The 27,256-nt window shown below is 49.5% G+C and overlaps 2 protein-coding genes across 4 annotated transcripts in view; one reads left to right on the top strand and one right to left on the bottom strand.

The window, feature by feature from the left end:
* COMMD7 (COMM domain containing 7) overlaps positions 1-27,256 on the bottom strand; it is a 319,129-nt gene that overhangs the window by 73,214 nt on the left and 218,659 nt on the right. The window lies entirely within an intron of this gene.
* DNMT3B (DNA methyltransferase 3 beta) overlaps positions 2,393-27,256 on the top strand; it is a 30,052-nt gene continuing 5,188 nt past the window's right edge. For 2 of the 3 annotated variants that reach the window (XM_050807417.1, XM_050807416.1), the window contains exons 1-18: positions 2,393-2,572; positions 3,449-3,510; positions 6,968-7,069; positions 8,910-9,035; positions 9,854-10,075; positions 10,967-11,125; positions 14,198-14,305; positions 15,224-15,368; positions 17,984-18,109; positions 18,235-18,279; positions 19,371-19,450; positions 19,765-19,877; positions 21,554-21,737; positions 22,340-22,424; positions 23,249-23,394; positions 23,925-24,015; positions 24,371-24,519; positions 25,452-25,537. In XM_050807417.1, the coding sequence (XP_050663374.1) occupies positions 2,431-2,572; positions 3,449-3,510; positions 6,968-7,069; positions 8,910-9,035; positions 9,854-10,075; positions 10,967-11,125; positions 14,198-14,305; positions 15,224-15,368; positions 17,984-18,109; positions 18,235-18,279; positions 19,371-19,450; positions 19,765-19,877; positions 21,554-21,737; positions 22,340-22,424; positions 23,249-23,394; positions 23,925-24,015; positions 24,371-24,519; positions 25,452-25,537 (2,171 nt within the window). In that variant the 5' untranslated portion in view covers positions 2,393-2,430. The remainder of the gene's footprint in view (positions 2,573-3,448; positions 3,511-6,967; positions 7,070-8,909; positions 9,036-9,853; positions 10,076-10,966; positions 11,126-14,197; positions 14,306-15,223; positions 15,369-17,983; positions 18,110-18,234; positions 18,280-19,370; positions 19,451-19,764; positions 19,878-21,553; positions 21,738-22,339; positions 22,425-23,248; positions 23,395-23,924; positions 24,016-24,370; positions 24,520-25,451; positions 25,538-27,256) is intronic. The other variant, XM_050807418.1, reaches the window with a different exon arrangement.

The following is a 27,256-nucleotide window of genomic DNA, read 5'->3' as shown; positions in this document are numbered from 1 at the left end:
TATCCCCTGTCCTTGGGGGTTGGGGGAAATTCCTTGACATGTGCTGGCACACATCCTGGATCATGTGAGACACAGAAAGCCTATGTGCTGTGTTTCAGCACACATGTTTATAATCTGAACAATGCTGCTTTAATATGCATATTAATCACCCAGGCATGACTTGTGTGTGTTAAAATGGTCTTGTGAAAATCCTGCTTCAGGCTGGGCGCAGTGGCTCATGCCCGTAATCCCAGCACTTTGGGAGGCTGAGGTGGGCAGATCACGAGGACAAGAGATCGAGACCATCCTGGCCAACATGGTGAAACCCCGTCTCTACTAAAAATACAAAAATTAGCTGGGTGTGGTGGCTCATGCCTATAATCCCAGCTACTCAGGAGGCTGAGGCAGGAGAATCGCTTGAACTCTCAACAGAGGTTGCAGTGAGCCGAGATTGCACCACTGCACTCCAGCCTGGCGACAGGGAGACTCCGTCTCAAAAAAAAAAAAAGAAAATCCTGCTTCAGGACATCTAGCTTAGTGCCTGAGATTTCTTCAGCAGCTCCCAGTTCCAACAGTTATTCCGACCAGCTCTCAGGTGATGGTACTGTAGCCTGTGTGGCTTCTGGGCCACATGGGGAGTAGCAGCGGAGGTCCAGTTGCCCCATGCAATGGGCAGGTGCACCCACCACAAATTGCACCTCTGCTGCCACTGGGCACATCAGACTGGGCTCCACGGCGCCCCCTGGTGGGCAGTGCCAGTGGCGCCAGTGCAGCTCGGAGCCAGCAATACAAGGTGTGGCTTCTAGAAGGCACCCTGGTTTGAGATGCCGAGGTAGGAGGATCCCATGAGGCCAGGAGTTTGAGGCCAGCCTGGGCAATGTAGCCAGGCTCTGTTTCTACAGAAAATTAGCCGCACATGGTGGCACACACCTGTGGGCCCAGCTGGAGGATCACTCAAGCCCTGGGAGTTCTAGCCTGCAGGGAGCCGTGATCATACCACTGCACTCCAGCCTGGGTGACTGAGTGAGACCCTGTCTCTAAGATAGATGGATGGATGGATGGATGGATGGATGGATGGATGGATGGATGGATAGAAGATAAACTGCGAGGCTAGCACGGGTTGTCTGGCAGGCGCTGGTATGTCTCCACGATGGAGCCCAGAGGCTGGGAGACCCCGTGCATATGGGCAGCAGCTTTTTGGGGAAGCTTTTCCCAGGCACGGTTCCAGGACACAAGGGTATGGTGTGAGTGACCTGGAGCTGTTTGTGGCTCAAGGATGGGGGCCTGGAGGTCTCATATTGTCCCTAGGCTTTTGTAATATTTTTGCCAACCAAAGGTGGAACAAACAGCAAAGGCAAGTGACTTGGAAAACTCGGTTTCAGATGGCATTTGTGCACTGGAGTTTTTTACTTGTTCTCTATCTAATCCTGGCCCCACCTCTTAGATGGGCTATATGACCTTGGAGAATAACCTAGTCTGTGTGTCAGTTTTCTTTTTCTAGAAGGTGAGCTCCCCAGTCTCCCTAGAGGGAGATACATACAGGTTCTTGCATCCAACAAAATCTGTGTGCCCACAACGTTGCAGGCAATGGGCCAGCCCAGAGGTCACACAGCCTGCCAGCCCATCAGTGTGGCCCTGGCCCTATGTATTAGCTGATTTACCTGACCAGGAGGGGCAGCAGTGGGGAGGCCAAGTCCCAGAGGTGAGGGTGAACCTGCAACGGATCTGGGGAGTCCCCCTCCAGTTAACTCCCCCCAGGCTTTCTGCCTGTGCCTCCTTCATCCTTCCCTCCTTGGGAACTTGGGACTCTGAGCCCCAGCTGGTGAGGGAGTAAGGGAGTGAGCGACAGGCCGGCAGACCAATGGGCCCTGGAGGATGGGGTGAGGCGGGGCTTGTGCTGCCATGGAGAGGAGAGAAGCGGTTCTGTGGGGGAGGAGGGGGTGGGTGGGAAGAGGACCTGGAGATTGAGGGGAAGGGAGAGAGCAAACAAAGGGGTCAGGAGGGAAAATAATGCACTGGCTTCCTGAGCCCCTGCAGAGGCTGAGCAGGGAGAGGGGGCCAGGGCCAGAGGGGACAGAGGCTGGCGGCAGACAGGCCGGGGCAGGCAGGTCCTAAATGGCATTGTTTGAAGGGGCTGGCTAATTGCACAGAGCAGTCTGAGCCTAAGACCCCAGCCCTGGCCCCCGCCTCTGTCCTGGGTGCTGGCGTCTGAGCCTTTGGGACAACCTGTCCACATGGAACCAAGTCCTGAGCCTCCGAGCTTGGTGAGGGGGAGGCTATGGGGGGCAGCCTGGGTGGGGTGCTTGGGGAAGAGCATCACCCTAAGAATGCATCCTGGGGCCTTGGCCTGGGAACATAGAGCCCATGGCGGGGCGTCTGGGGGAACACTGCCCCTCTCGTGTCCCTGCTTCCCTTCCACCCCACCCGTTCTGGCTTCTCCCACAGGAAAGCATGAAGGGAGACACCAGGCATCTCAACGGAGAGGAGGACGCCGGCGGGAGGGAAGACTCGATCCTCGTCAATGGGGCCTGCAGCGACCAGTCCTCCGACTCGCCCCCGATCCTGGAGGCCATCCGCACCCCGGAGATCAGAGGTGGCTGGGCAGTGGGGACTGGGGTGGTGTCAGGCGCTGACACATTGAGCGGTCCTGCAGACCACTGGAGGCTTTGGGGAGAGTCTCTGACAACCTCCACCACAATTCCCTGGGAGGGAAGAGAGCTCCAGCAAGGAGGGATGCAGGGCTGAGCCCTTCACGCCTGCCCGCAGCCCTTGGCCTCCCCTTTGAGACTGTCATCTCAACTGGGACTCTGAGCGTGACACAGGGTTGATGGTTCCCTGTTCTCCGCCTGTCATGACAGCATGGGCCCTCGGAGAGCTCTTCTGCAGTGGGACCCTCTCCCCACTCAGAGGTGGGCTGGGGTTGGGAGGGGAGGTCTGGAGTGTGCTTCCTTTCCACCCTGCCCTGAGCAGCTCCAGCCAGCTCACTTGGGATTCCGCCCCAGCTGGGCTGGAAAGCCCTGCATTGTCCTCTCAGCTGTGCCATCCCATGGAACTTCCTGCGGGCGTGAAAGGGTTCTATTTCTGCATTGTTCCCCACAATAGCCACACTCGACATGGGAGCACTTGAGAAGTGGCTGACACGGCAGGCAGTGAATTGTTCCTGGAAATGTAGTTAGTGGTCCCTGGATGGGCAGCACCCTGCCGGAAGGAATCGGAGGGCTCCCCTTCTTGGTAACTTCAGTGTTGTTTTGGGTCCTGTCACGTGCCTGGCCCAGGGCTCTGTTGTCTTAGGAATAAAATCAGTGGAGAAGATGAACGATACCGAGGGACTGAGAGCAAACCCCTGTGGCTGACAATAGTGTAGGGGAGATCCCAGGCCACGCCACGGAGAGCAGCCCGTATCAGCAAGGCCGTTCCCTGGGCTGGTGCCTGACCCCTCAAAACAGACTCCTGGCTGTTTCCTCTACAGGCCGAAGATCAAGCTCGCGACTCTCCAAGAGGGAGGTGTCCAGTCTGCTAAGCTACACGCAGGTATGGTCTCCGCTCTCCCTTTTTTAGGGCTCAGTGACGTTGTCGTTGGCTTTCATCACATGGGCAACCTGAGGCCCATAAAAACTGGCATCTGCAAATGCATGGAGGGTTGTCGAGCTAGATGCTTTCTGCATATATTTGGCATTGTTTTTCAATCTGGACTATCAGTTACATTGAGAAATCTCTCATATGGTAGTCCCCTCTTATTTGCCATTTTGCTTTCCACGATTTCAGTTGCTTGCAGTCAGCTGCCGTCGGAAAGTATTAAATGGAAAATATTAAATGGTAAATCCCAGAAATAAGCAATTTATACATTTTAAATTGAGTGCCATTCTGGTAGCATGATGGAATCTCGCACTGTCCTGCTCTGTCCTGCCCAGGATCAGTCCTGTCTTTGTCCAACATCATGATGCTTAGGTGCCACCTGCCCGTTAGTCACTAGTAGCCATCTCCGTGATCAGATCAGTGGCAGTATCACAGTGCTTGTGTTCAAGTAATGCTTGTTTTACTTAATAATGGCCCCAAAGTGCAGGAGTGATGATGCTGGCAATTCAGTTATGCCAAAGAGAAGCCACGAAGTGTTTCCTTTCAGTGAAAAAGTGAAAGTTCTCAATAAGGAAAGACGTCATATGCTGAAGTTGTTAGATCGTGGTAAGAACAAATCTTCCAGCCGTGAAATGAAGAAGAAGGAAAAATAAATTCATGCTAGTTTTACTGTTGCACCTCAAACTGCAAAAGTTGGAGCCATGTTGTGTGATAAGTGTGTAGCTAAGATGGGAAAGGCATTAAGTTTGTAGGTGGAAGACATGAACAGAAATGTGTTCTGATTGACAGCAGTGCTTTGTGCCAGGAAGCATTGAGCTGATAGATAGCAAGGCATCTCCTGACACCAAATCATTTACTTCAAGTAAGGGATGGTTACATAGATTCAAGAATAGGTTTCTACTGAAAACTATAAAAATGACTGGGGAGGCTGCATTTGCCAATGAAAAAGCTGCTGCTACATTTTCAGAAGAGTTGAAGTTGATTGAGAAAGGAAACCATCCAAAACTGCAGTGAAACCAGACTCCTCCAGAAGATGATGTCTGATATAACCTACATTCATAAAAGTGCAGAGGAGGGAAGACACCAGGTCATAAACCGTGGAAGGACAGATAAACCCTGAATAGAGTACGAGAGAGAAACCACATTCATATGGCTTTTATTAACAGTATATTGTAATTGCTCTATTTTGTTATTGTTAATCTGTGCCTAATTTATAAATTAAACTTTATCCTAGGTATGTAGATATAGACAAAAACACAGCACATATAGGGTTCCATGTTCCAAGGTGTCAGGCAGCCATGGGGGGTCTTGAATGTATCCTCCCTGGATAAGGGGAGACTACTGTATAGCAAACTGTCCTTTTTTTTTTTTTTTTTTTTTTGAGACGGAGTCTCGCTCTGTCGCCCAAGCTGGAGTGCAGTGGCCGGATCTCAGCTCACTGCAAGCTCCACCTCCCGGGTTCACGCCATTCTCCTGCCTCAGCCTCCCAAGTAGCTGAGACTACAGGTGCCTGCCACTTCGCCCGGCTAGTTTTTTGTATTTTTTAGTAGAAACGGGGTTTCACCGTGTTAGTCAGGATGGTCTCGATCTCCTGACCTCGTGATCCACCCGTCTCGGCCTCCCAAAGTGCTGGGATTACAGGCTTGAGCCACCGCGCCTGGCCAGCAAACTGTCTTTTTATTCCTGGAATGAGTCCAACTTGGTCATGGTGCATTTTGAAGTTGATTTTATTCGTGTATTCATGAATGAAATGGGTATAGGATTTTTTTTTTATTCATTTATTTTTGTTGCACTCCAGTCTGTTGCCCGGGCTGGAGTGCAGTGGCATGATCTCTGCTCACTGCAACCTCCCGCCTCCCAGGCTCAAGGGATTCCCTTGCCTCAGGCTCCTGAGTAGCTGGGACTACAGGCAGTGTACCACCATACCCAGCCAATTTTTTTCTATTTTTAGTAGAGACGGGGTTTCACCATGTTGACCAGGTTGGTCTCGAACTCCTGGCCTCAAGTGATCCACCTGTCCCTACCTCCCAAAGTGCTGGGATTACAAGTGTGAGCCACCGCACCCGGCCAATTTTATTTCTTTAAATCTATCTGTAGTTTTGATGTCAGGATTATGTGGCTCTAGGAATTTTTTTACAAGCTGGAAAAAAACTTGTCTAAGCTTATTTTAATGAATTTCAAACAATTATATCTTTTAAGACTTGCTACATTATCAAGCTTTCTACTTCATTTACTTTTTCAAGATTGGATCTTTCCCATCATGTTTTGTGTTCCTTCCTTTACTGACACCGTCTGTTTCCTAATTATTCGTAGTAGAGTTTATCAGTTGGGTTGGTTTTGTTCAGAGCCAGTGTCAGTCAAAAAAGTCCTGAGCAATGAAAACTCACCCTCAGCTTCCATTCTCAGTGGTGGCCAACCTACTGAGGGGACTGAGAAGTGAGGAATCCAAGCCCTGGGAGGAGTTAGGGCAGCTGCAGGATCAGAGGCTCAGCACTGCTGTTTTGTTTCTGATAGCTAGTTACCAGTAACAGTAGGGAAATCTCTTGGCCACACATTTCTTTTTGTTTGTTTTGTTTTGTTTTAAGACAGAGTCTCACTGGAGTGCAATGTCACGATCTTGGCTTGCTGCAACCTCCACCTCCCAGGTTTAAGCGATTCTCCTGCCTCAGCCTCCTGAGTATGAGTAGTATGAGTAGCTGGAATTACAGGCACACGCCACCATGCCCTGCTAATTTTTCTATCTTTAGTGGAGACAGGGTTTCGCTATATTGGCCAGGCTGGTCTTGAACTCCTGACCTCAGGTGATCCACCCGTCTCGGCCTCCCAAAGTGCTGGGATTACACGCCCGGCCTAATTTTTGTGTTCTTAGTAGAGACGGGGTTTCACCATCTTGGCCAGACTGGTCTCAAACTTCTGACCTCAGGTGACCTCAGTCTGCCCCAGCCTCCCAAAGTGTTGGGATTATAGGTATGAGCCACCACACTTGGCATATTATTTGAATCTTGATGTAACCCTGTTGTGCTGTGAGGGAAGTACTGTTATTCCAATTTTAAAATGAGAGAAATGGACTCAAAGCCACATAGTTGGTGAGGGAAGGCAAGTACTTAGCACTCCAGCCAGACCTAGCTGCTCACTGCTTCAGCATTTGTGTTTGGCTTATGTTGGGTTTTGGTGTGAGGTGTGAGACCTACACGAGGAAGCCTTGATGGCATGGTGCAGGTTTCATGGCATTGCTTCCGGGGCATCTCTCGTGGTTGGCCTGTGTCTGCACCCATATGCGGTGTGTTGTGATAAGTGACCCGGTCTCCCTGCGAGACACAGGCGGTCAGTCTTGCATATTGCAGTTGCCTTGTTTCTTTGACTTGCTGATACCCTGGGGCCTTCTTCATGTTCATCGTGTTTCCTTATACAGGACTTGACAGGCGATGGCGACGGGGAAGATGGGGATGGCTCTGACACCCCAGTGATGCCAAAGCTCTTCCGGGAAACCAGGACTCGGTCAGAAAGCCCAGCTGTAAGTAGTCACACCCTGAGCCAAACTCTCGTAGCCACCAGTTGACATAGCATAACAAAAGTATCTTCCATCTCCTTAAGGGAGCTTTTAAGAGAGAAAGTGGCAACCAAATGTTTTGAAACTAGAAAATATAGCCAGGCGTGCCTGTAATCCCAGCACTTTGGGAGGCCAAGGCGGGCGGATCACGAGGTCAGAAGATCAAGACCATCCTGGCTCTACTAAAAACATAAAAAATCAGCCGAGCATGGTGGCAGGCGCCTGTATAGTCCCAGGAAACTGGGAGGCGGAGCTTGTAGTGAGCTGAGGAAAAAAAAAAAAGAAACTAGAAAATATAGGCAAGGCTCTGGGACTGTTGTTGGAAAGTTTTCTTTTTTCTTTTTCTTTTTTTTTTTTTTCTTCTTTTTTTTAAGATAGAGTCTCGCTCTGTTGCTCAGGCTGGAGTGAGATGGCGTGATCTTAGCTCACTGCAACCTCTGCCTCCTGGGTTCAAGCGATTCTCCTGCCTCAGTCTCCCAAGTAGCTGGGATTACAGGCACCTACCACCATGCCTGGCTGATTTTTCTATTTTTAGTAGAGATGAAGTTTCACCATGTTGGCCAGGCTGGTCTCGAACTCTTGACCTCAGGTGATCCACCCACCTTGGCCTCCCAAAGTGCTGAGATTTCGAGCATGAGCCACTGTGCCCAGCCGGAAGGTTTTCAGTATGTGCCATTTCTTTCAGGTGGTTTTTAAGTTCTTTCTTGTGACACTCTTGGAGGTGCCCAAGAGTGATAAGAGTTTTCAGGGTGGACAGCTCAGCTGCTAATGACCTAGGGAGTCCACCACTTTTGTGGGTGGATTTTGTGGCTCAAAGTTTTGAGGTCTGGCAATGGGAAGGCAGTTATTGCTTATGGTCACCTAACCCTTTAGAGACCAGACTGACAGTTACTATCCCAGGTGTGGGTTACAGTCTTCCTTCCCAGGATATGGGCTGTATCATCCCCTTTGTGGAGATGAGAGAAGATTCCAGCAACTAACTCGAGGTTAAACATCAACTCTTCTATGCAGAATTTGAACACAGGTTCTGCAACAACCAAATTCATGCCATTTTTGACAATGAACATAGTGCCTAAGGAATTCTCTTCCATCTTGATGATCTGGTGCCTTCCTGAACCCAGTAATTGGCTTTATGCTTCTTTGACATAAAAGTTTTAGAGTGAGCATGAATTTTTCTTTCTTTCTGTTTTTTTCTTTTTTTTCTTTTTTTGAGCTGCAGTCTCACTATTACCCAGGCTGGAGTGCAGTGATGTGATATCAGCTCACTGCAGCCTCCACCTCCCTGGTCCAAGTGATTCTCCTGCCTCAGTCTCCTGAGTAACTGTGACTACAGGCACTCACAACCACGCCTGGCTAATTTTTGTATTTTTAGTAGAGATGGGGTTTCACCATTTTATCCAGGATGATCTCCAATTTCTGACCTCAAGTGATCTGCCTGCCTTGGCCTCCCAAAGTGCTGGGATTACAGGCATGAGCCACTGCGCTTGGCCAGATTTTTATTTTTCAATCCCAATTGGCAGGTGCCATTTCAGGTGGCCAAGTCTGTCTGCTGTGACAGGCAGAGCAGGACCTGTTGGGAATTGTCAGGCAGCCTAGCTGGCCACCCTACCACCTCTATTATAAGAACTGGGGAATTCTGGCTGGACTCAGTCCAGAGTCCCTCCTTATCACCTTTTCATTTCCAGTTGTCCTGAAGCTGGCTACCAGGTCTCCTTGGCCACCTCAAGGCCTAATCCTCCTGGCCCCGCCAGACCCCAAGCCTCCAGTCACCTAAGGCCCAGTGCATGTCCTCTCTTGCTTCCAGGTCCGAACTCGAAATAACAACAGTGTCTCCAGCCGGGAGAGGCACAGGCCTTCCCCACGTTCCACCCGAGGCCGGCAGGGCCGCAACCATGTGGACGAGTCTCCCGTGGAGTTCCCGGCTACCAGGGTTGGTTCCCCAGATGCCCAGACCCCTGCCCCCAGTCTCTAACTGGGAGATATGCCTCACTTACTGCACTATTGTCTGTGGCTGGTGGATAATCTGTGTCCTTTTTTTGCACTGCTTTTCAGGTTCTTGCTTTTTCTTTTCTCTCCTGGGTAAGCTTCCCGTAAGCCTGTTGGCTTCTCTCCTGGTCTGATCTCAGATGCACTGACCTCACTCACTGCACTACTGTCTGTGACTGGTAGATAATCTGTGTCCTTTTTTCACACTGCTTTTCAGGTTCTTGCTTTTTCTTTTCTTTCCTGGGTAAGCTTCCTGTAAGCCTGTTGGCTTCTCTCCTGATCTGATCTCAGATGACCCTCTGTTGGGAATGGAAGTTTTCCCTGTTGACTTGATTCTTTCTCTAACTTGGAAACAAGGTAGAAACCACTGACTTCCAGGACTGTCTTCTCCCTAATGTCTTCACCTGTCTTGAGGCAACCCTAGGGGGTATGGCAACACTTCACTCTCGTTGTAAGAATAGTCACATGCACAGTAAACACTCAAAGAAGCCAGTGACCTGCTCCGAGCTTGGCTCTAAGAGTCCCTCGTCATTACCCATCATTTGTGCCTTCGTCATCTTTCTGTCTCTGTCGCTGGGACAGTTATAATGACCTTCTCCCACCTCTTAAGGGATACATGTTCCTGGAAAAGTTTCTGCAGCAGTCTCTGTTCTCTTTAACTTCGGTCTTTCCTCTTTCTTTTTGCCTAGGAGGCATATGGGGGTGCCGTTGGTCCCCAACATCCTTTGCTGTGGCCCAAACTATGTGTCCTTCTGTCCACAGTCCCTGAGACGGCGGGCAACAGCATCGGCAGGAACGCCATGGCCGTCCCCTGCCAGCTCTTACCTTACCATCGACCTCACAGATGACACAGAGGACACACGTATGACGCCCCAGAGCAGCAGTACCCCCTATGCCCGCCTAGCCCATGACAGCCAGCAGGAGGGCATGGAGTCCCCGCAGGTGGAGGCAGACAGTGGAGATGGAGACAGTTCAGAGTATCAGGTATGGCCGAGAGGGGCTCTTGCCCAGGGTGACTGAACATGGGGAAAAACCAGTTACCTGCTACTGTTGGTAACATAGAGTGACAATAGTTGTTAGAATTTTTGTAATTGTAATAATTGACATGTTTGAATTCTGAATATCTTCCATATGCACCACAGTCCTTTCTTTACCTTAATCCTCTCCCAGACATAAGTCAAATGCCAGTATTTACCACGTGAATACTGTGATTTTTCTCAACATGACAGTTATATAAGGACTGCAACTGCATGCGTAATACATATTGTGATTCTGTTCATCAGATTGTACATACTGTATATATTGTACATATTATACCTTTTTCTTCTATTAAGAACTACAGTTGCCTGAGGTTCATGTCTGTATAATAAATCCAGTGGTCTGGATCATAGCTTAATTAACCAATTGAGGTTGTTTATGCTTTTATTCAAGCATTGCTACATGAAGACTACTTACACATGTATGTATTTATGTGTTAGGATCCCTTTTTTCTATGTCCATTCCTACATTTTACCTTGTATAGAAGGGATCTCACTATGGGGCCCAGGCTACTCTCAAACTCCTGGCCTCAAGCGATCCTCCTATCTCAGCCTCCTTAGTAGCTAGGACTACAGGCATGCACCACAAAGCCCAGTTACTTTATAAATTCTTTTGTGGAAATGGAGTCTTGCTATGTTGCCTGGGCTAGTCTCCAACTCCTGGCCTCAAGCGATCCTCCCGCCTCGGTCTCCCAAAGTACTGAGAATTACAGGCATGAGCCACAGTGTCTGGCTACATCTTGTATTTTATGGCAAGCTTTTTGTTGCCCTCAGAGACAGTGGAGTGGACAGGATGGCCTCTCCTCACTGGGATTTCTTCATGTGGCTTTTATTCCAGGATGGGAAGGAGTTTGGAATAGGGGACCTCGTGTGGGGAAAGATCAAGGGCTTCTCCTGGTGGCCTGCCATGGTGGTGTCTTGGAAGGCCACCTCTAAGCGACAGGCTATGTCTGGCATGCGGTGGGTCCAGTGGTTTGGCGATGGCAAGTTTTCCGAGGTGAGTCCGGGGAAGGGCAAGGGGCTTTGCAGGCCTGAGGCTGTGCCTTCCTCCCTTCCTTTGAAGACAAAGGCCTGGGATTGCCTTCTGCAGATGCACGAGCCTGTGTCTTCACACTGTCTGGGAGGAAGGACAAAACTTCCTGTGTTAACCAGCTACAGCAGATTTTTAGTGTCTTATGGGTCTACTTATACAGGGGACAAAAGTGCTAGAAAGTTCTGGATCCATGGGCAGTTGATTTTATGTTATTTCTTACATTTATCTTTTGGGGGCAGAACCACCAGTGCGGACTCTGAGGGGCCAGGAGTGGCCATGTGAGCAGGTACCCGAAAGTGTTCAGTGGAGAAGCCTGGAAGAGACCAGAGGCATGGCCATGGCCTCTTGTCATTTAGCCATGGGGAGAGAAAGGCATCCTTAGGTGGCCTGCAGTTGGGTTTAGGGTCACCTGGTGTCAGTTACGAAAAGGGTTTTTAGTAGAATTGGTTATTTCAGAGTCTCTTCATGATTGATATTAGCCATTTAAAATCTTTCTTGGTAATTAAATTTATCTGGGGAAGAACTATGTTGGGCATAACTAGGCTGTTTTGATTTTTACACTCTTTCAACAAAGATTTTTTTTTTTTTTTGGGGGGATGGAGTCTTGCTCCGTTGCCCAGGCTGGAGTGCAGTGGTGTGATCTTGGCTCATTGCAACCTCCGCCTCCCAGGTTCAAACAATTCTCCTACCTCAGCCTCCTGAGTAGCTGGGGTTACAGGCACCCGCCACCATGCCCTGCTAATATTTACATTTTTAGTAGAGACTGGGTTTCACCATGTTGGCCAGGGTGGTCTCCAACCCCTGACCTCAGATGATCCACCCGCCTCGGCCTCCTGTGCTGGGATTACAGGCGGAAGCCACCACGCCTGGCCTCAACAAAGATTTTAATCAGACAGAACTTTCCTGTGATGGTCTCTTAGAAGTAAATATTAGTCCCACCCTCAGAGCCCTGAGAGAGGCTCAGTTAGGTGCCTAAGGTCATTGGGCAAGTTGGAGTTGCAGCACCAGCAAGCCAGGCAGGATTGAAGGAAGGACTGTACCTTAATCCTCTCCCAGACATAAGTCAAATGCCACTATTTACCATGTGAATATTGTGATGTTTTTCAACATGACATTTATATGAGGACTGCAACTGCATATGTAATACATATTGTGATTCTGTTCATCAGAGTGCATGTATAGCCTCAAGCAGAGATTCTGTTTTTCCCACAAATTGAGCGACCAGGGGCCATTTGCCATGAGTGAATTCAAGTTTCCCAAGGGTTACAATAATATATTGGGTCTGGAGTCTCCCTTGTAGAAGAGACTCTGCATGCAGTTGGCTGCTGTGACCAGCAGAGGGAGCAGAAGGACAAGTCCTGGGCCCATGCTGGCAGTGAGGCAGCTACTTCCAGGGATGGGAGAGCAGTAACTTCTGTCAAGTGAAGGAAGATGGATTGTTTGCAATTGCTTTGCCCCATTGAGACATAAAACGCACTTTGCAAGACAGAGTCTGAGGCTAATACAATGCAGTGTGGGGCTGTCAGCATTAGGGGATGAGATGACAATATGGGACCTGGCTCTGGCCTGGGCGAGTGCCTGCTCAGCATGTGTGCGCTGTTTGGGTTGCATTGGAGCCATTGGGCGCTGGAACCAGCACTTGTGTTGGAGCGGTTTTTTTTAACCCTACCAGAGCCCCCGGGTATTTTCTCCCGGGTGGTGGTCACACGCCCACGTAAAATGGAGGTTTGCATGAGTGTGAGCACTCTCTGTGGAGAATAGAACATTCCCTGTGTCTTTCAGTTCTTTTTTTTTTAAGACATGAGGTCCTCACTGTCACTCAGGCTGCAGTGCAGTGGCACTGTCATGGCTCATTGCAGCCTCAGTCACCTGGGCTCAAGCAATCCTTCCTTAGAGCAGCTGAGACTGCAGGTGCACACCACTGTGGTTCTTAAAATTTTTTGTAAAGATGGGGTCTTGCTCTGTTGTCCAGGCTAGTTGAACTCCTGGGCTCAAGCGATCCTTCCAACTCCCACTCCCAGAGTGCTGGGAATATAGGCCTGAGCCACTACGTCTGGCCTTTCAGTTCTGATTAGCATCCCTGAATAGCCATTTTCTCTCTCACTGGCAACTCAGTCATTTCATGCTTGGTCTGGGGACTTGGTACATCAGGAGACTTGTGGAATATGGATTAAATCACAAGAACTAAAGTTAAATAATCACAATAAGTGAAAGGTGCTAACTGTGTCAAGCACTGTTTTCTAAACACATTCATTAGGTGAACTCATTTTATTTTTTTTATTTTTTTATTTTTTTTGAGACGGAGTCTCGCTCTGTTGCCCAGGCTGGAGTGCAGTGGCCGGATCTCAGCTCATGCAAGCTCCGCCTCCCAGGTTTACACCATTCTCCTGCCTCAGCCTCCTGAGTAGCTGGGACTACAGGCGCCCGCCACCTCGCCTGGCTAGTTTTTTTTTTTTTTTTTTTTTTTTTTTTAGTAGAGACGGAGTTTCACCGTATTAGCCAGGATGGTCTCCATCTCCTGACCTCGTGATCCGCCCATCTTGGCCTCCCAAAGTGCTGGGATTACAGGCTTGAGCCACCGCGCCCAGCTTTTGAACTCATTTTAATAAAAGGGTAAAGAGTAAACAATTACCATGCTTAGGAAAGAAGGAATATGTACAAACCCCTGATGCCGGAGCATCCACAGAGAATATTAGGACTGAGCCTCAGGGTTCCACACCAGGGACACTTGCTTGTAAAATGGATACAAACACAGGGTTCGCCTCATTGCCTTCATTCAGAGTATCCTCCTTTTCCACAGTGGGAGTGTCATAACTAACAAGTTTCTGGGTATCTGTGTGTTGAGACTCTGTCATTTCTAGTTTTCTGCTTTTTCCTTTCCTTCCTTTTAAATGGATATCTGTGGACTTGATCCCCAGGAATGGGTTCTTGGTTAAAGTGTATGAAAATCTTCTGCATCTGATGGACAACATTGTGATAGACATGGCACCTGGGACACACCTGTAGGTGGATGTTGATGATGTCTTTCTCTTTTAGGTCTCTGCAGACAAACTGGTGGCACTGGGGCTGTTCAGCCAGCACTTTAATTTGGCCACCTTCAATAAGCTCGTCTCCTATCGAAAAGCCATGTACCATGCTCTGGAGGTAACATGGGATGAGGGAATGAGGGCTAGGCCCTGAGAGCAGGGATGAAGGAAGAGACCCACGGAAACCTAGCTCAGTGTTGCCAAGGGTGGTTTGGAGGGGACAGGTTGGCCAGGGAGGAGGTAAATGCCAACATAACATGATGGCCACTGGATTGGGCCATCCAACAAAGGAATCTGAGACATCCCAGCTGCCATTTATTGGGACCACTAACTGAATCAGAAGGAAAGAGCACGGGCAGTTAGGGGTGCAATATTCATATCAGTGAATGTGCTTTTCCAGAGACCTCAGAGCCACCTTATGAGGGGTAGAGTTCACGGCAAGATGGCAGTGGAGGCCGGCTGCCTTCTATCTGTGGGCTATCTTATCCCCTACGAACCATTACACCCTGTTTCTCCCTTCACATTGATTTTTTTTGCCCACCTTTGTTCAGCATTTAAGAGCCAGCCTCTTCTCATTGCCAAAGGCTTCATTAGACACTGAAATCCTCATGGTCCTTCATGTTGGACACAAGTTAACGTCCCCATCTTTAGGGAGATGAAACAAGAAATCTAGTGCTTTCTTATATAAGATACAGAGGAGATGAGGTAGTGCTGACTGGGGCTTCTGTATCTTGGTGGTAGAGTTAATTCTGATCTATCTGCCTTTTGAGAGGGAGGTGACCACTCACATTCTCTAGGGGGAAGAGATCCTATTTGGTGCCTGCATGAAAAGATTTAACCACAACCCCCCTTCCGAGGCCTCTCCCTGCACAGGCCCCTCCTTCCTCTGACACATACCGCAGCCCAGGACAGCTGTCTGGCTATGAAAGGGCCTAGTGTGAAGGGGAATGTAGGCCCTGGCTGGGGGACTCCCTGGGTGTGGCCTGGCGAGCACCCCCTCCCCACCCGCCATTCATCACAGACTGTGCCTTTGCAGAAAGCTAGGGTGCGAGCTGGCAAGACCTTCCCCAGCAGCCCTGGAGACTCATTGGAGGACCAGCTGAAGCCCATGTTGGAGTGGGCCCACGGGGGCTTCAAGCCCACTGGGATCGAGGGCCTCAAACCCAACAACACGCAACCAGGTGGGAATGAGTCCCCATGGCAGCACCTGCTGCCTCTGCTGGTGGGACCACTTCTTGGGAGAGTCAGCCACCCCTGCTGCCCCACGCCCACCCAGCTTTCTAGCAGCTGGGCTCAACTCTGAATGTTGGAAAAATTGCAGGCATACGAAGGCTGTGTCAGCCCTATCTGGCTTCCCTGGCCACTTTCTTGCTGATGGTCATGTGCATATAATTTGTATTGAATCTGACATCTGTCTTGAAGTCAGGATGCAGTGTTGACTAGCACCTTTTTTATTAAAGGAAAAATATAGTTAAGCTATGCTCATTCGAGAAAATTGGAAAGTGTTAAAGAAGAACCATATGCCACCTGCTAACATTTTGACCAGTACCATATTTCTCCCATTATAAGATAACTCTGGTTTCTAGAAATCCAGGACTTGTCTTACAATCTATACATTTAAAGGCCAGGCATAGTGGCTCACGCCTGTAATCCCAGCACTTTGGGAGGCTGAGGCGGGCAGATCGCTTGAGGCGAGTAGATCGAGACCAGCCAGGACAACATGGTGAAAAATAGAAAAATTAGCCTGGTGTGCTTGGCATGTGCCTGTGGTCACAGCTACCCGGGAGGCTGAGGTGGGAGAATTGTCTTGAGTCCAGGAGGCAGAGGTTGCAGTGCACCGAGATTGCACCACTGCATTCAAGCCTGGGCGACAGAGCAAGACCTTGTCTCAAGAAAGAAAACAGTCCATACATTTAATGTAATGTTTTTTCTGTTTTGTTTTGTTTCCGCCTCAAAAGTGGTTAATAAGTCGAAGGTGCGTCGTGCAGGCAGTAGGAAATTAGAATCAAGGAAATACGGTATTTCCTTCCCGTCTTTTGACTGTTCCCTGTTTTCTATGCACTTTCTTCTGATTTCTTTGCATATAAAATGGTCACTGGAAAAGAATCAAATTTCTTGAAGAGTCTATCTGAACTCCCCACTCTCCCTTCACATCCCACCCTCACAAACACCCTCCGGGTTAATATTGGGTTGCACATCCTTCCAGATTTTTCTGAACACTAGTTGGATTCCTGCTTTCCCCTTTATTAATATTAATACTGTAAGCACTGTCTGTCATTTTGTCATGAAAGGGTCCTTATGATTTTTAATGGCTGTACAATTTTCTTTCCTAGGGTCAGAGTCAAATTTAACCACGTTCATTAAGATTTTCCGTATAGAAAGACAAATGGGTTTTACAAAATCTCATTTATAGAATGGGAGCCATATTATGTAATTAAAATTTTTTCTAGTAGCCTCACTGAAAATTAAGAGGTACTGGGCTTGGTGGCTCATGCCTGTAATCCCAGCACTTTGGGATGCAAATAACCATCTCTTGGATTTCCCAGCATTTTGGGACGCTGAGGTGGGCAGATTGCTTAAGCTCAGGAGTTCCAAGACCAGCCTGGGCAACATGGTGAAACCCTGTTTCTACAAGAAATACAAAATTAGCTGTGTGAGATAGTGTGTGCCTGTGGAGGCTGGGGTGGGAAGATCACTTGAGCCCAGGAGGTTGAGGCTGCAGTTTGCTAAGATCATGCCAGTGCATTCCAGCCTAGGTGACACACTGAGAACCTGTCTCAAAAAAGAAAAAAAAAAAAAAAGAAAGAAAAAAGGAGGCTGGTGCAGTGGCTCATGCCTGTAATTCCAGCACTTTGGGAGGCTGAGGCAGGCAGATCCCTTGAGGTCGGGAGTTCACCAGCCTGGCCAACGTGGCAAAACCCTATCTCTATTAATATACAAAAATTAGCCAGATGTGGTGCTGCATGCCTGTAAGAGGCTGAGGCAGGAGAATTGCTTGAACCCAGGAGGCGGAGGTTGCAGTGAGCCAAGATCTACACCATTGCACTCCAGCCTGGGCAACAAGAAAGGAACAAGTAAAATTAATACAAATCATGATTTTTTTAGCACTAAATTTCCAAAATGTTAACAGCTATTATAAAAACTGAGATAGTCTACATTTATAGTGCTGTTTTCAAAATTTCACTTATTTTATATATTTTACATAGTACATATTTTACAGATCTCAATTTTGATGCTAAATTTGCAATGAAAATACTTGATCCGTATTAAGTATATACAGATTGATAACTAAATACAGATGTAGATGTTTAAACACATTAACTAAATTCATAAAACACACATTTGAGAAAGTAGACTCATAGGTCTAGGCTAGTCCTAGTTGACTTGCTTGTCAGTGTTTTAATTAACATTATATACAGAATTCATTTCCTCACCAGTTTCAAGTTCTCAGTAGCCACCCCTATGCCTACTGCCCAGCATGGCAGATATCACAGACATAGGTGTGTCAGGCTTTTAGCTTTGAATTGAGCTTTGCTCTCTGAGCTGAGTCATCTTTACCTCCTAGTTGTGGCCATTTAAAACCTTGTAAGCATGTGTTAAGAATCCTGGGTGTAAGGGGTTTTGAATGAGCTCCTGTTGTGAGTTGCCCATCAAGGGGCCATATACATTCAGTGTGGACCCCCTGTCATGCCCCAATTGCAGCTGGTACCCAGGCATAGCATGGTCTTGTCCTGGGCCCACATTCTCTCTGGACCCTCCTACCAAGCCACGGCTGCAGTCTAATTACCTTTCACAGAGAACAAGACTCGAAGACGCACAGCTGACGACTCAGCCACCTCTGACTACTGCCCCGCACCCAAGCGCCTCAAGACAAATTGCTATAACAACGGCAAAGACCGAGGGGATGAAGATCAGAGCCGAGGTGATTGTTGGGGACCCGCTACCTGGGATCATGGGGCAGATGGGAGGAGGATGCGGCAGACGAGGAATTGATCCGTACCCGGCTCCCTGACCTCATCCCATGCCTTCTTATTCTTTTCTCAATAGAACAAATGGCTTCAGATGTTGCCAACAACAAGAGCAGCCTGGAAGGTAATGCTCTCTCCCTCCCAGTCATCCCCTTCACACCCTGGCTAGGGCTCTATGCCTTCCTCGTCCTGGCTCATCTGCCCTGTCAGGGTTTAACCCAGAGCTCTGTTCCTTGACCTCAGGCCAAGGCCTATTTCTAGTCCCTGCATCTTAGTTGCTAGTTTATGGAATGAATTGCCCACTTGTGCCCCTTAAGAGAAAGGGACAGGAAGGGTATGGTGAGGAAGAAGGTAAGCCAGGCCATTTTGGCCGGGAGAACCATAACCTAAAACCAAGGTTAGTGGTATCATGAACTTCCCAAAGAACGGCAACTAACTAGCTTTTACTCACTTGCCTACTGTCAGGTTAAATAGTCTGCTTGTCCTGGCTGGGGATTGCCACTGGATTGGATACTCTGGCCAGAATATACCTCATGGAATACAGAATGTGTGAGGATGAAGTCTCCCTTGCTTCCTTAACCCCCAGTTACTCCGTGTTGAATAGGAAAACACCACATCCCTGACCCAGAGAACCCGGGGAAGAGCTTCGGTTTAGAAATCCTATTCCCCAAGACTCACTCACCCATCTGGCTAGGTAGCGATGCTTGGTCATGGGTTTTATAAAGGTCCTATCTACCCAGCCAGGGATGCAACTCCTTGCTGGTCTGGTGATATGAAGGGAAGGCAGGGTTGTCTACTGGTTAAAGGACCCGGATTCTGAGATTACAGCCATTTGCTGTTTTTAGGGTGTGGGCGTGGGCAAGTCCTATCATGAGACAACAAGCCAATTGGAGTCACCACAAAATCCTCGATGTCCCAGTAATTAAAGCTTCTCAAGGACTGTCACACCAGAGAGGTCCCTCTGCTCAGCGTTCTGCCTGACATCATCCTCCTGGGGCAGCCCCTTGCCCATCTTGATGTTCCCCATCTGTGAAGTAGGGATGCCACCTGGAAGCATTGCTGAAAGGTAGAAGCTGTGAGGCATGGCCTGAGGCACGAAGAGTCCCTGGCAAGCAGCTGGCCTGGAGGAAAATCTTAGGAACTGAGAGGCCCAGGCTTCAGCAACTGGTGTCAGGGCCTCAATTGCCACAAGCCCCAACCCTGTTTTTCTTACAGACGGCTGTTTGTCTTGTGGCAGGAAAAACCCCGTGTCCTTCCACCCTCTGTTTGAGGGGGGCCTCTGTCAGACATGCCGGGTAAGTCCTCCTGCTGCTCCGGACCTTCCTGCCCTCGCCTCCTCCAGCTCCCCTGTCCTTCCGAGCAGCACCTGTGTGGAGCCTCAGTGAAGCCCACTCATCCTAGCTGCCTTGCACTCTGCCTCTGGGGCGGGATGGGGGAGAGCTGTCGTAGAGGCCAGAGGCACACAGGTCACAGCCAGTTGTCCTTTTAAAGGACACCAAGCCACCAGCAGTGTGTTCTGCGGCTGTATCGTAGGGCCTCCACCAGCAAGCTGGCAGGGCCTGGCCTTCTCTGGTCTCCGATTTCACTGGTGTTTCTCTCTGGCTGCCAGGATCGCTTCCTTGAGCTGTTTTACATGTATGACGACGATGGCTATCAGTCTTACTGCACCGTGTGCTGCGAGGGCCGAGAGCTGCTGCTTTGTAGCAACACGAGCTGCTGCCGGTGAGCACTGGGCCCTGTGTGCAGGATGTGGGTGGGCCCCCAAGGCTCCTAGGTTCCTGCAGTCTGCAGACAGCTGCCTGTTGAATGGAATCCTAGGCATGGGAAGAGGGAGCTAATTTGCCCTGGAAGCAGCATACAGGGTTTATGTTTTGTGGTGGCCGTGGTTGTAGCTTAATTGGGGTAGAGCTCGTGTGTAGGAAAGGGCTCTTTTTTTTTGAGACAGGGTCTCGCTCTGTTGCCCAGGGTGTACAGTGACGTGATCATAGTTCACTGCAGCCTCCAATTCCTGTGCTCAAGCAGTCCTCCCACCTCAGCCTCCCGAGCAGCTTGATTATAGGCACATGCCACCACACCCAGCTAGTTGTTCTTCTTTTTTTTTTTTTTTGTGGTGGAGTCTTGCTCTGTCACCCAGGCTGGAGTGCAGTGGCACAATCTTGGCTCACTGCAACCTCTGCCTCCAGGGTACAAGCAATTCTCATGCCTCAGCCTCCCAAGTAGCTGGAATTTTAAGTGTGCAACACCACGCCCAGGTAATTTTTGTGTTTTTAGTAGAAACAGGGTTTCACCATGTTGACCAGGCTTGTCTTGAACTCCTGACTTCAGGTAATCCACCTGCCTCAGCCTCTCAAATCCCAGCACTCCCAAGGTTCTGGGATTACAGGCGTGATCCACCATGCTTGGCCTATTTTTTTTTTTTTTTTTTTTGAGACGGAGTCTGGCTCTGTCGCCCAGGCTGGAGTGCAGTGGCGCGACTCAAGCTCTCCTCCCGGGTCACGCCATTCTCCTGCCTCAGCCTCCCGAGTAGTTGGGACTACAGGCGCCTGCCACCGCGCCCGGCTAGTTTTTTGTATTTTTTAGTAGAGACGCCACCGTGTTAGCCAGGATGGTCTCGATCTCCTGGCCTCGTGATCCGCCCGCCCGTCTCGGCCTCCCAAATTTTTTTTTTTTTTTGAGACGGAGTCTGGCTCTGTCGCCCAGGCTGGAGTGCAGTGGCGCGATCTCGGCTCACTGCAAGCTCCGCCTCCCGGGTTCACGCCATTCTCCTGCCTCAGCCTCCCCAGTAGCTGGGACTACAGGCGCCCACAACCGCGCCCGGCTAATTTTTTGTATTTTTAGTAGAGACGGGGTTTCGCCGTGGTCTCGATCTCCTGACCTTGTGATCCGCCCGCCTCGGCCTCCCAAAGTGCTGGGATTACAGGCGTGAGCCACCGCGCCCGGCCGGCCTATTTTTTTGTAATAAATAAAAAGTGTAGTAAATGCTGCCTAGGCTAGTCTCAAATCCCTGGGCTCAAGCCATTCTCCTGCCTCAGCCTCCCAAAGCCCCAGGGTTATAGGTGTGAGCCACCGCACCCAGCTAGAAGTGCTCTTAATAGGCCAAGAGCATGAGGGAAGGGGATGAGAAGGGCATCAGGGAAGGCTAACTCCCTGGTTTGCCAGTTGGCCTGTAATCCAAAGTGTCCATGGAATGAAGTAGGTTGTTGGGAGAGCATTTCTGATTAAGGGGGTTGGGGTATCCAAGGAAGACGTCAGGGAAGCCCGTACTGCACAGGGCCCTGCAGGCTATGCTGTTAAGCTTTCAGGAGGGGGTGGGCATTTCCCTGTGGAAGTGGTAAGGGGGTGGCACAGGAGACCAACTCGATGACAAAGGCATGCCTTCTCCCTGCCACTGGGTCCAGGTGCTTCTGTGTGGAGTGCCTGGAGGTGCTGGTGGGCACAGGCACAGCGGCCGAGGCCAAGCTTCAGGAGCCCTGGAGCTGCTACATGTGTCTCCCGCAGCGCTGTCACGGCGTCCTGCGGCGCCGGAAGGACTGGAACGTGCGCCTGCAGGCCTTCTTCACCAGTGACACGGGGCTTGAATACGTAAGCCACAGGCTCCCGCCTCTACCACCACAGATCCCAGGGGCACAGGGTGTTGGAACGCTCTGGAATTCTCAGAGAGAGAGTAATAGAAGTAAACACACATTGTACAAGTGGAACCTCTCGGAGCCTCAACGGCTGACAGACCTGGCAAATTGACAGCTCCTCTGCACGGTTTTCACCCGTGCCAGGGTTCACTCCCTCCTTGCCGGCTTCTCAGTATATGGATTTTCAGGGACCCGATGAAGAAATGGTTGTAGCCTTCTGATTTAGCAGAGCTGAGAGGGAAGGAAATAGTAGAAATGAATTTTCTAGTTCTTAGAGGCAGGCCCTAGGTCTTTCCTATCTGGGGTGATACCTTTTCATGTGTGCATCTGTGCATATATATCTGGCTCATGTCCAAGGATAAATTTACCATTCCTTGCCAAATGCAGGCTCCCGTGGTACACACTGTCTCCCCAATCCCCATCAAGTCTTCAGTGGGTTTTTTGCAGTGCCTATGGCAAGGTTTGAAGCCCTCTGAGCAGAGTCAGCCTGCCCCTCCCTCAGAGCTTGAGTCTTTCCCCTGTGCCTTCACCAGCATGACCTCCTTCCTTACCTGGCAGGAAGCCCCCAAGCTGTACCCTGCCATTCCCGCAGCCCGAAGGCGGCCCATTCGAGTCCTGTCATTGTTTGATGGCATCGCAACAGGTGAGTTTGGGGTATTCCTGGAGATGCTCTGCTGTCCTGTCACAAGGGGGTAGCCAGGGAGTCAGAAGGCATGGTTAGGGTGTCTGACATCAGTGGCAAGAAATATCCCTGGGGGTCACCAGCTCTGAAAAAATCCCTGTCTCCTTGTTTCTCTCCACCTTCTCAGCCACCTTGCAGTCTTGGTCATTGAATTTTATTTCATTTATTTATTTTTTTGAGATAGAGTCTCCCTTTGTCACCCAGATTGGAGTGCAATGACATGATCTGTGCTCACTGCAGCCTCCACCTCCCAGGTTCAAGTGATTCTCTTGCCTCAGTTGCCAGAGGAGCTGGGATTACAGGTGCCCGCCACCACGCCCAGCTAATTTTTATATTTTTAGTAGAGATGGGGTTTCTCCATGTTGGTCAGGTTGGTTTCGAATTCCTGACCTCAAGTGATCTGCCCACCTTGGCATCCCAAACCGCTGGGATTAGAGGCATGAGCCACCGTGCCCAGGCAGTCTTGGTCATTTTAAAAGGACATACATCTTAGCTGTTACACTATTTTTTATGTGCAGTTATCTTGAAATTGATTTTCATTCCACATGCATAAGTATAATTGGAGATAAATTAGGCAACAAGTACTGCTATCTCTGGTTTTGGTTCTCTTCTTTTCTTGCTATACTGAGTTTGCACAGCCAATACGTGTGGTGCATTTACAGCCTTTGCTGGATTGAACGCATGTGACGCAGTCATGAGGAATTGTTCGTTTTACCATAGCAGGGAGCGGAGGAAATGATGTGCTCAGCATCATTTATGCTTCTGTGTCTCCCTGGCCCCCACAGGCTACCTAGTCCTCAAAGAGCTGGGCATAAAGGTAGGAAAGTACGTCGCCTCTGAAGTGTGTGAAGAGTCCATCGCTGTTGGAACCGTGAAGCACGAGGGGAATATCAAATACGTGAACGACGTGAGGAACATCACAAAGAAAAATGTGAGGGCAGTCTGTACCTTGTGGGCCTTGTCTCTTTCTGTTTCCCCCAGTCCTCCACATCCTGAAACCTGCATGTAGGCCCCATCCCTGAGACCCTAGAAAAAATAATTGAAATCTTGTGGGAATCTTAAGCCTTAGGTTAGGGTCGGAAGTGGAGTTGGTGACCAAGCAAGATTCTATTTTTTTCTGGAGACAGTCTCACTCTGGAGTGCAGTGGCATGATCTCAGCTCACTGTAACCTCTGCCTCCTGGGTTTAAGCGATTCTCCTGCCTCAGCCTCCCAAAGTGCTGGGATTACAGGCACCTGCCACCATGCTGGGCTAATTTTTATATTTCTAGTAGAGATGGGGTTTCTCCATGTTGGCCAGGCTGGTCTCAAACTCCTGACTTCAGGTGATCCACCCCCCCACTTCAGCCTCCCTGGGATTACAGGTGTGAGCCACTTTGTCCAGCCCCAAGCAAGATTCTAGAAGTGGGACCAGCTCTCTTTCTCTCTGTCCACACCCTCATCCTGACTCTGTCTCTCTCAGATTGAGGAATGGGGCCCATTTGACTTGGTGATTGGCGGAAGCCCATGCAACGATCTCTCAAATGTGAATCCAGCCAGGAAAGGCCTGTATGGTGAGCATCCTTCTCTCTGGCAGTCCCTGGAGAGCCTATGTCACCTGACCCCTGACCACTGGCCCAGGTGGAGTGGCCTGAGAAGGAGCCCTTTGCTTCTGGCCAAGTTACTGGCAGCGTCAGGGGACTGTTGGTGCTGCCTACGCTCCGTAGTAAATCCTCAGCCCACAAGGGAAATACCCTAGTAAATAGTGCCCTGCCGCTGCCTGTGTCCCTGCTGTCATTCAGGTGGACATAGACTGGTAGGCATCGGCCTTAACTCAGGAGGCCATTGGGAACCTGTTGGTCTCGGGATGCGGTAGGTTGGGCTGGAGGTTTCAAATGAACCCTGCACTGTCATCTTTTCTGAGCACAGAGGGTACCGGCCGGCTCTTCTTTGAATTTTACCACCTGCTGAATTACTCACGCCCCAAGGAGGGTGATGACCGGCCGTTCTTCTGGATGTTTGAGAATGTTGTAGCCATGAAGGTTGGCGACAAGAGGGACATCTCACGGTTCCTGGAGGTGAGGGAATCTGGGGACCTGATTGTCACACACAGCCTGGGCAGGGAAAGCGCTGCTGGCAGTGATGATTGGTGGGTGTTGCCAACGTTGGGAATGACTTTCCTGTCCTTGGTCTGGCTAGATCCAATAGTGAGGGATTCAGTGGGTTCTCTTAGTACATGGAAAATATTTTTTTTTGAGACGGGGTCTTGCTCTGTCACCCAGGCTGAAGTACAGTGGCATGATTACAGCTCACTGTAGCCTCAAACAGCTGGGCTCAGGCAATCCTCCTACCTCAGCCTCCCAAGTAGCTGGGACTACAGGAGCATACCACCATGCCCAGCAGTTTTTGTATTTTTGGTAGAGACGGGGTCTTGGTATGTTGCACACCCTAGTCTTGAACTCCTGGACTCAAGCGATCCGCCCACCTCCCAACGTGTTAGAATTAGAGATAGAGCTGTGAGCCACCATGCCCAGCCAGTACAAGGAAAATAATTGATCTCAGCTCAACTCTTTGCAGTCAGAAATGATGAAACCATCATCTGCTGTTAAGGACTCATGAGATTTGACTCAATTTTCTACTCATTTTTGACATGAAAACTGCTTTAGACCAGGCACGGTGGCTCATGTCTGCACTCCTAGCATTTCAGGAGGCTGAAGTTGGAGGATCACTTGAGCCTGTGTATCATATTTTGTAATAATCTGGCGTGTCCCAGGGGATGTCATCTCAGAATCTACAGGTTTGACCTTATCTCTTTACCTACCATTAGCATAGTATGAGGGCGTTCACCATGTACTCTAGCCAGCCTCCTGATGGCAGTTGGTCTTTTCTTTGTTTTGAAGGATCTGTGCCTCTTCCGTAGTCAGGGAATAGCCCTGTCACCTGCAAAGGTCTGGTTGACACTGGAACTCTAATAATGGGCTCCTAACAGCAACCTTCTTTGTCCCTGCAGTGTAATCCAGTGATGATTGATGCCATCAAAGTTTCTGCTGCTCACAGGGCCCGATACTTTTGGGGCAACCTACCTGGGATGAACAGGTAACAAAGGGCTCTTAGTGGGACAGGTAACAGCCAAGTTAAATATGTGATAACAAGCTCTGACGTTCAAGCCTTCCTAGAAAGATCTGGCTCTGCTGAGAAACAGTTAGGGTTTCAGACCACCTGTGGTCTTCCGGGTTGATCCCTGTTAAGATGTTCAGCAAGTACCTGGGAATCTCCTTAGGAGTTCCACTCTTACCTGTTGTAAGCTGCCGATGGACCCGACCTTCAAAGTCCCAGGTGGCTGGGCGCGGTGGCTCACGCCTGTAATCCCAGCACTTTGGGAGGCCGAGGCTGGAGGATCGCTTGAGCCCAGGAGTTCTAGACTAGCGTGGGCAACAAAGTGAGACCCCGTCTCTACAAAAATATAAAGAAAAATGAAAGTCCCATGTGCTGTAGCCAGACTGTGTACCTCCTTCCTGCCAGGGATCTCTCAAGACTTGAGCTTGTTGATGCTCCTGCCCTTCACTTCTCCTCCCCATTGCTGTAGGGACAGCCGACTGGAAATGGAAGTAGATTGTTGTTAGCGGTGCCTTTCCTCCTGCCCCGGAGATGAAGCGATCTTGGCCAGGCTCATGGTGACCAACCAGGTGGCAGAGCTGCTATGACAAACAAAAGCCCGAAGACTATGTCCCTCACATTCTCATTACCAGGAGCATTTCATATTTTGTTATATACTAAAAACAGCAGTCTTCTTCAGACACGCTGAAAGCCACAAAGCAGCTTTGCTGAGGATTAATTATCTCCTCTATATGTGGTTTCAAGGAGAAGAACTTGCTAATTGAGATGTAAAATGTGATGGTAATGTGACATCCCAGACTTGCAAATGAGTTGAGCTTAAAACATTCTCCTGTAGAAGGAGGCGTGGAAACATAATAACCTTCTGCCACTTAGTGAAGTGTGGACAGAGGTTAGGGTCCTGGGGTAGCTTGGAGGATTTTTGTTGACCACCTTGCCCGTGTACTTGGTTAGGCAGCCAATCTTAGGATACCATTTCTGTGTCTGGAATTAAATGGGTTAATGCCTTCAACATTTGAGCTCCCAGTAGGCCGGCACTGTTACACTGTTGCCATTTTCATGGTTAAATACATCATGTCTATCTCGGCTTTCATGATAGTGACATGCTGAAGGGGGAGGGAGAGAAGACAATGATTTGGGGTTTATTGCTGGTGGATGGGCATTGGAAGGGAAGGCTTCTCATTCTAGCGAGGGCCCTAAGTGAAGGGATGGACCCATGCAGTTATTAGAGTACTGCAGGTGGAAGGAAGAGGGTCTGGGATGATGGGAAACATCCCCAGACCAGCTCAGAGCACCCTACGTGGGGTGCCTGGGAGAGAAGGGCCAAGTAACTTGGGCCTTAATGTGGTACCGCTGAAATCACTTTGACATGGGATGTTCCAGATGAGATGAATTGTGTCTTAAGTACACGGTAGTTTCTGGGTGGATTGTAGACAACAGCAGGATGTAGTCGGGAATGGGGAGAGAGCGAGGTGACCAGACTGCTCAAAGGAGAGATCACTGATGATGATGTTGTGCCCCAGGAGGTGCCATCCATAAAGAACACAGTGTGAGTGGTGGCCCCTGGAGTTTGCAGCACAGCAATCCTGTGACTTAGCAAGGAGGGGTCAGATTCAGCATATCTGGAGGGTAGGACATTTGCTGATGTATTGGATGTGTAGGCTGTGAGGTGGAAGGATCAGTGAGGCCTGACGCAGATCT

Source organism: Macaca thibetana, chromosome 10 (genome assembly GCF_024542745.1).
Source record: "Macaca thibetana thibetana isolate TM-01 chromosome 10, ASM2454274v1, whole genome shotgun sequence".
In the NCBI taxonomy this organism is placed as follows: Eukaryota; Metazoa; Chordata; class Mammalia; order Primates; family Cercopithecidae; genus Macaca; species Macaca thibetana.
This window is presented reverse-complemented; position numbering and strand designations above follow the sequence as displayed.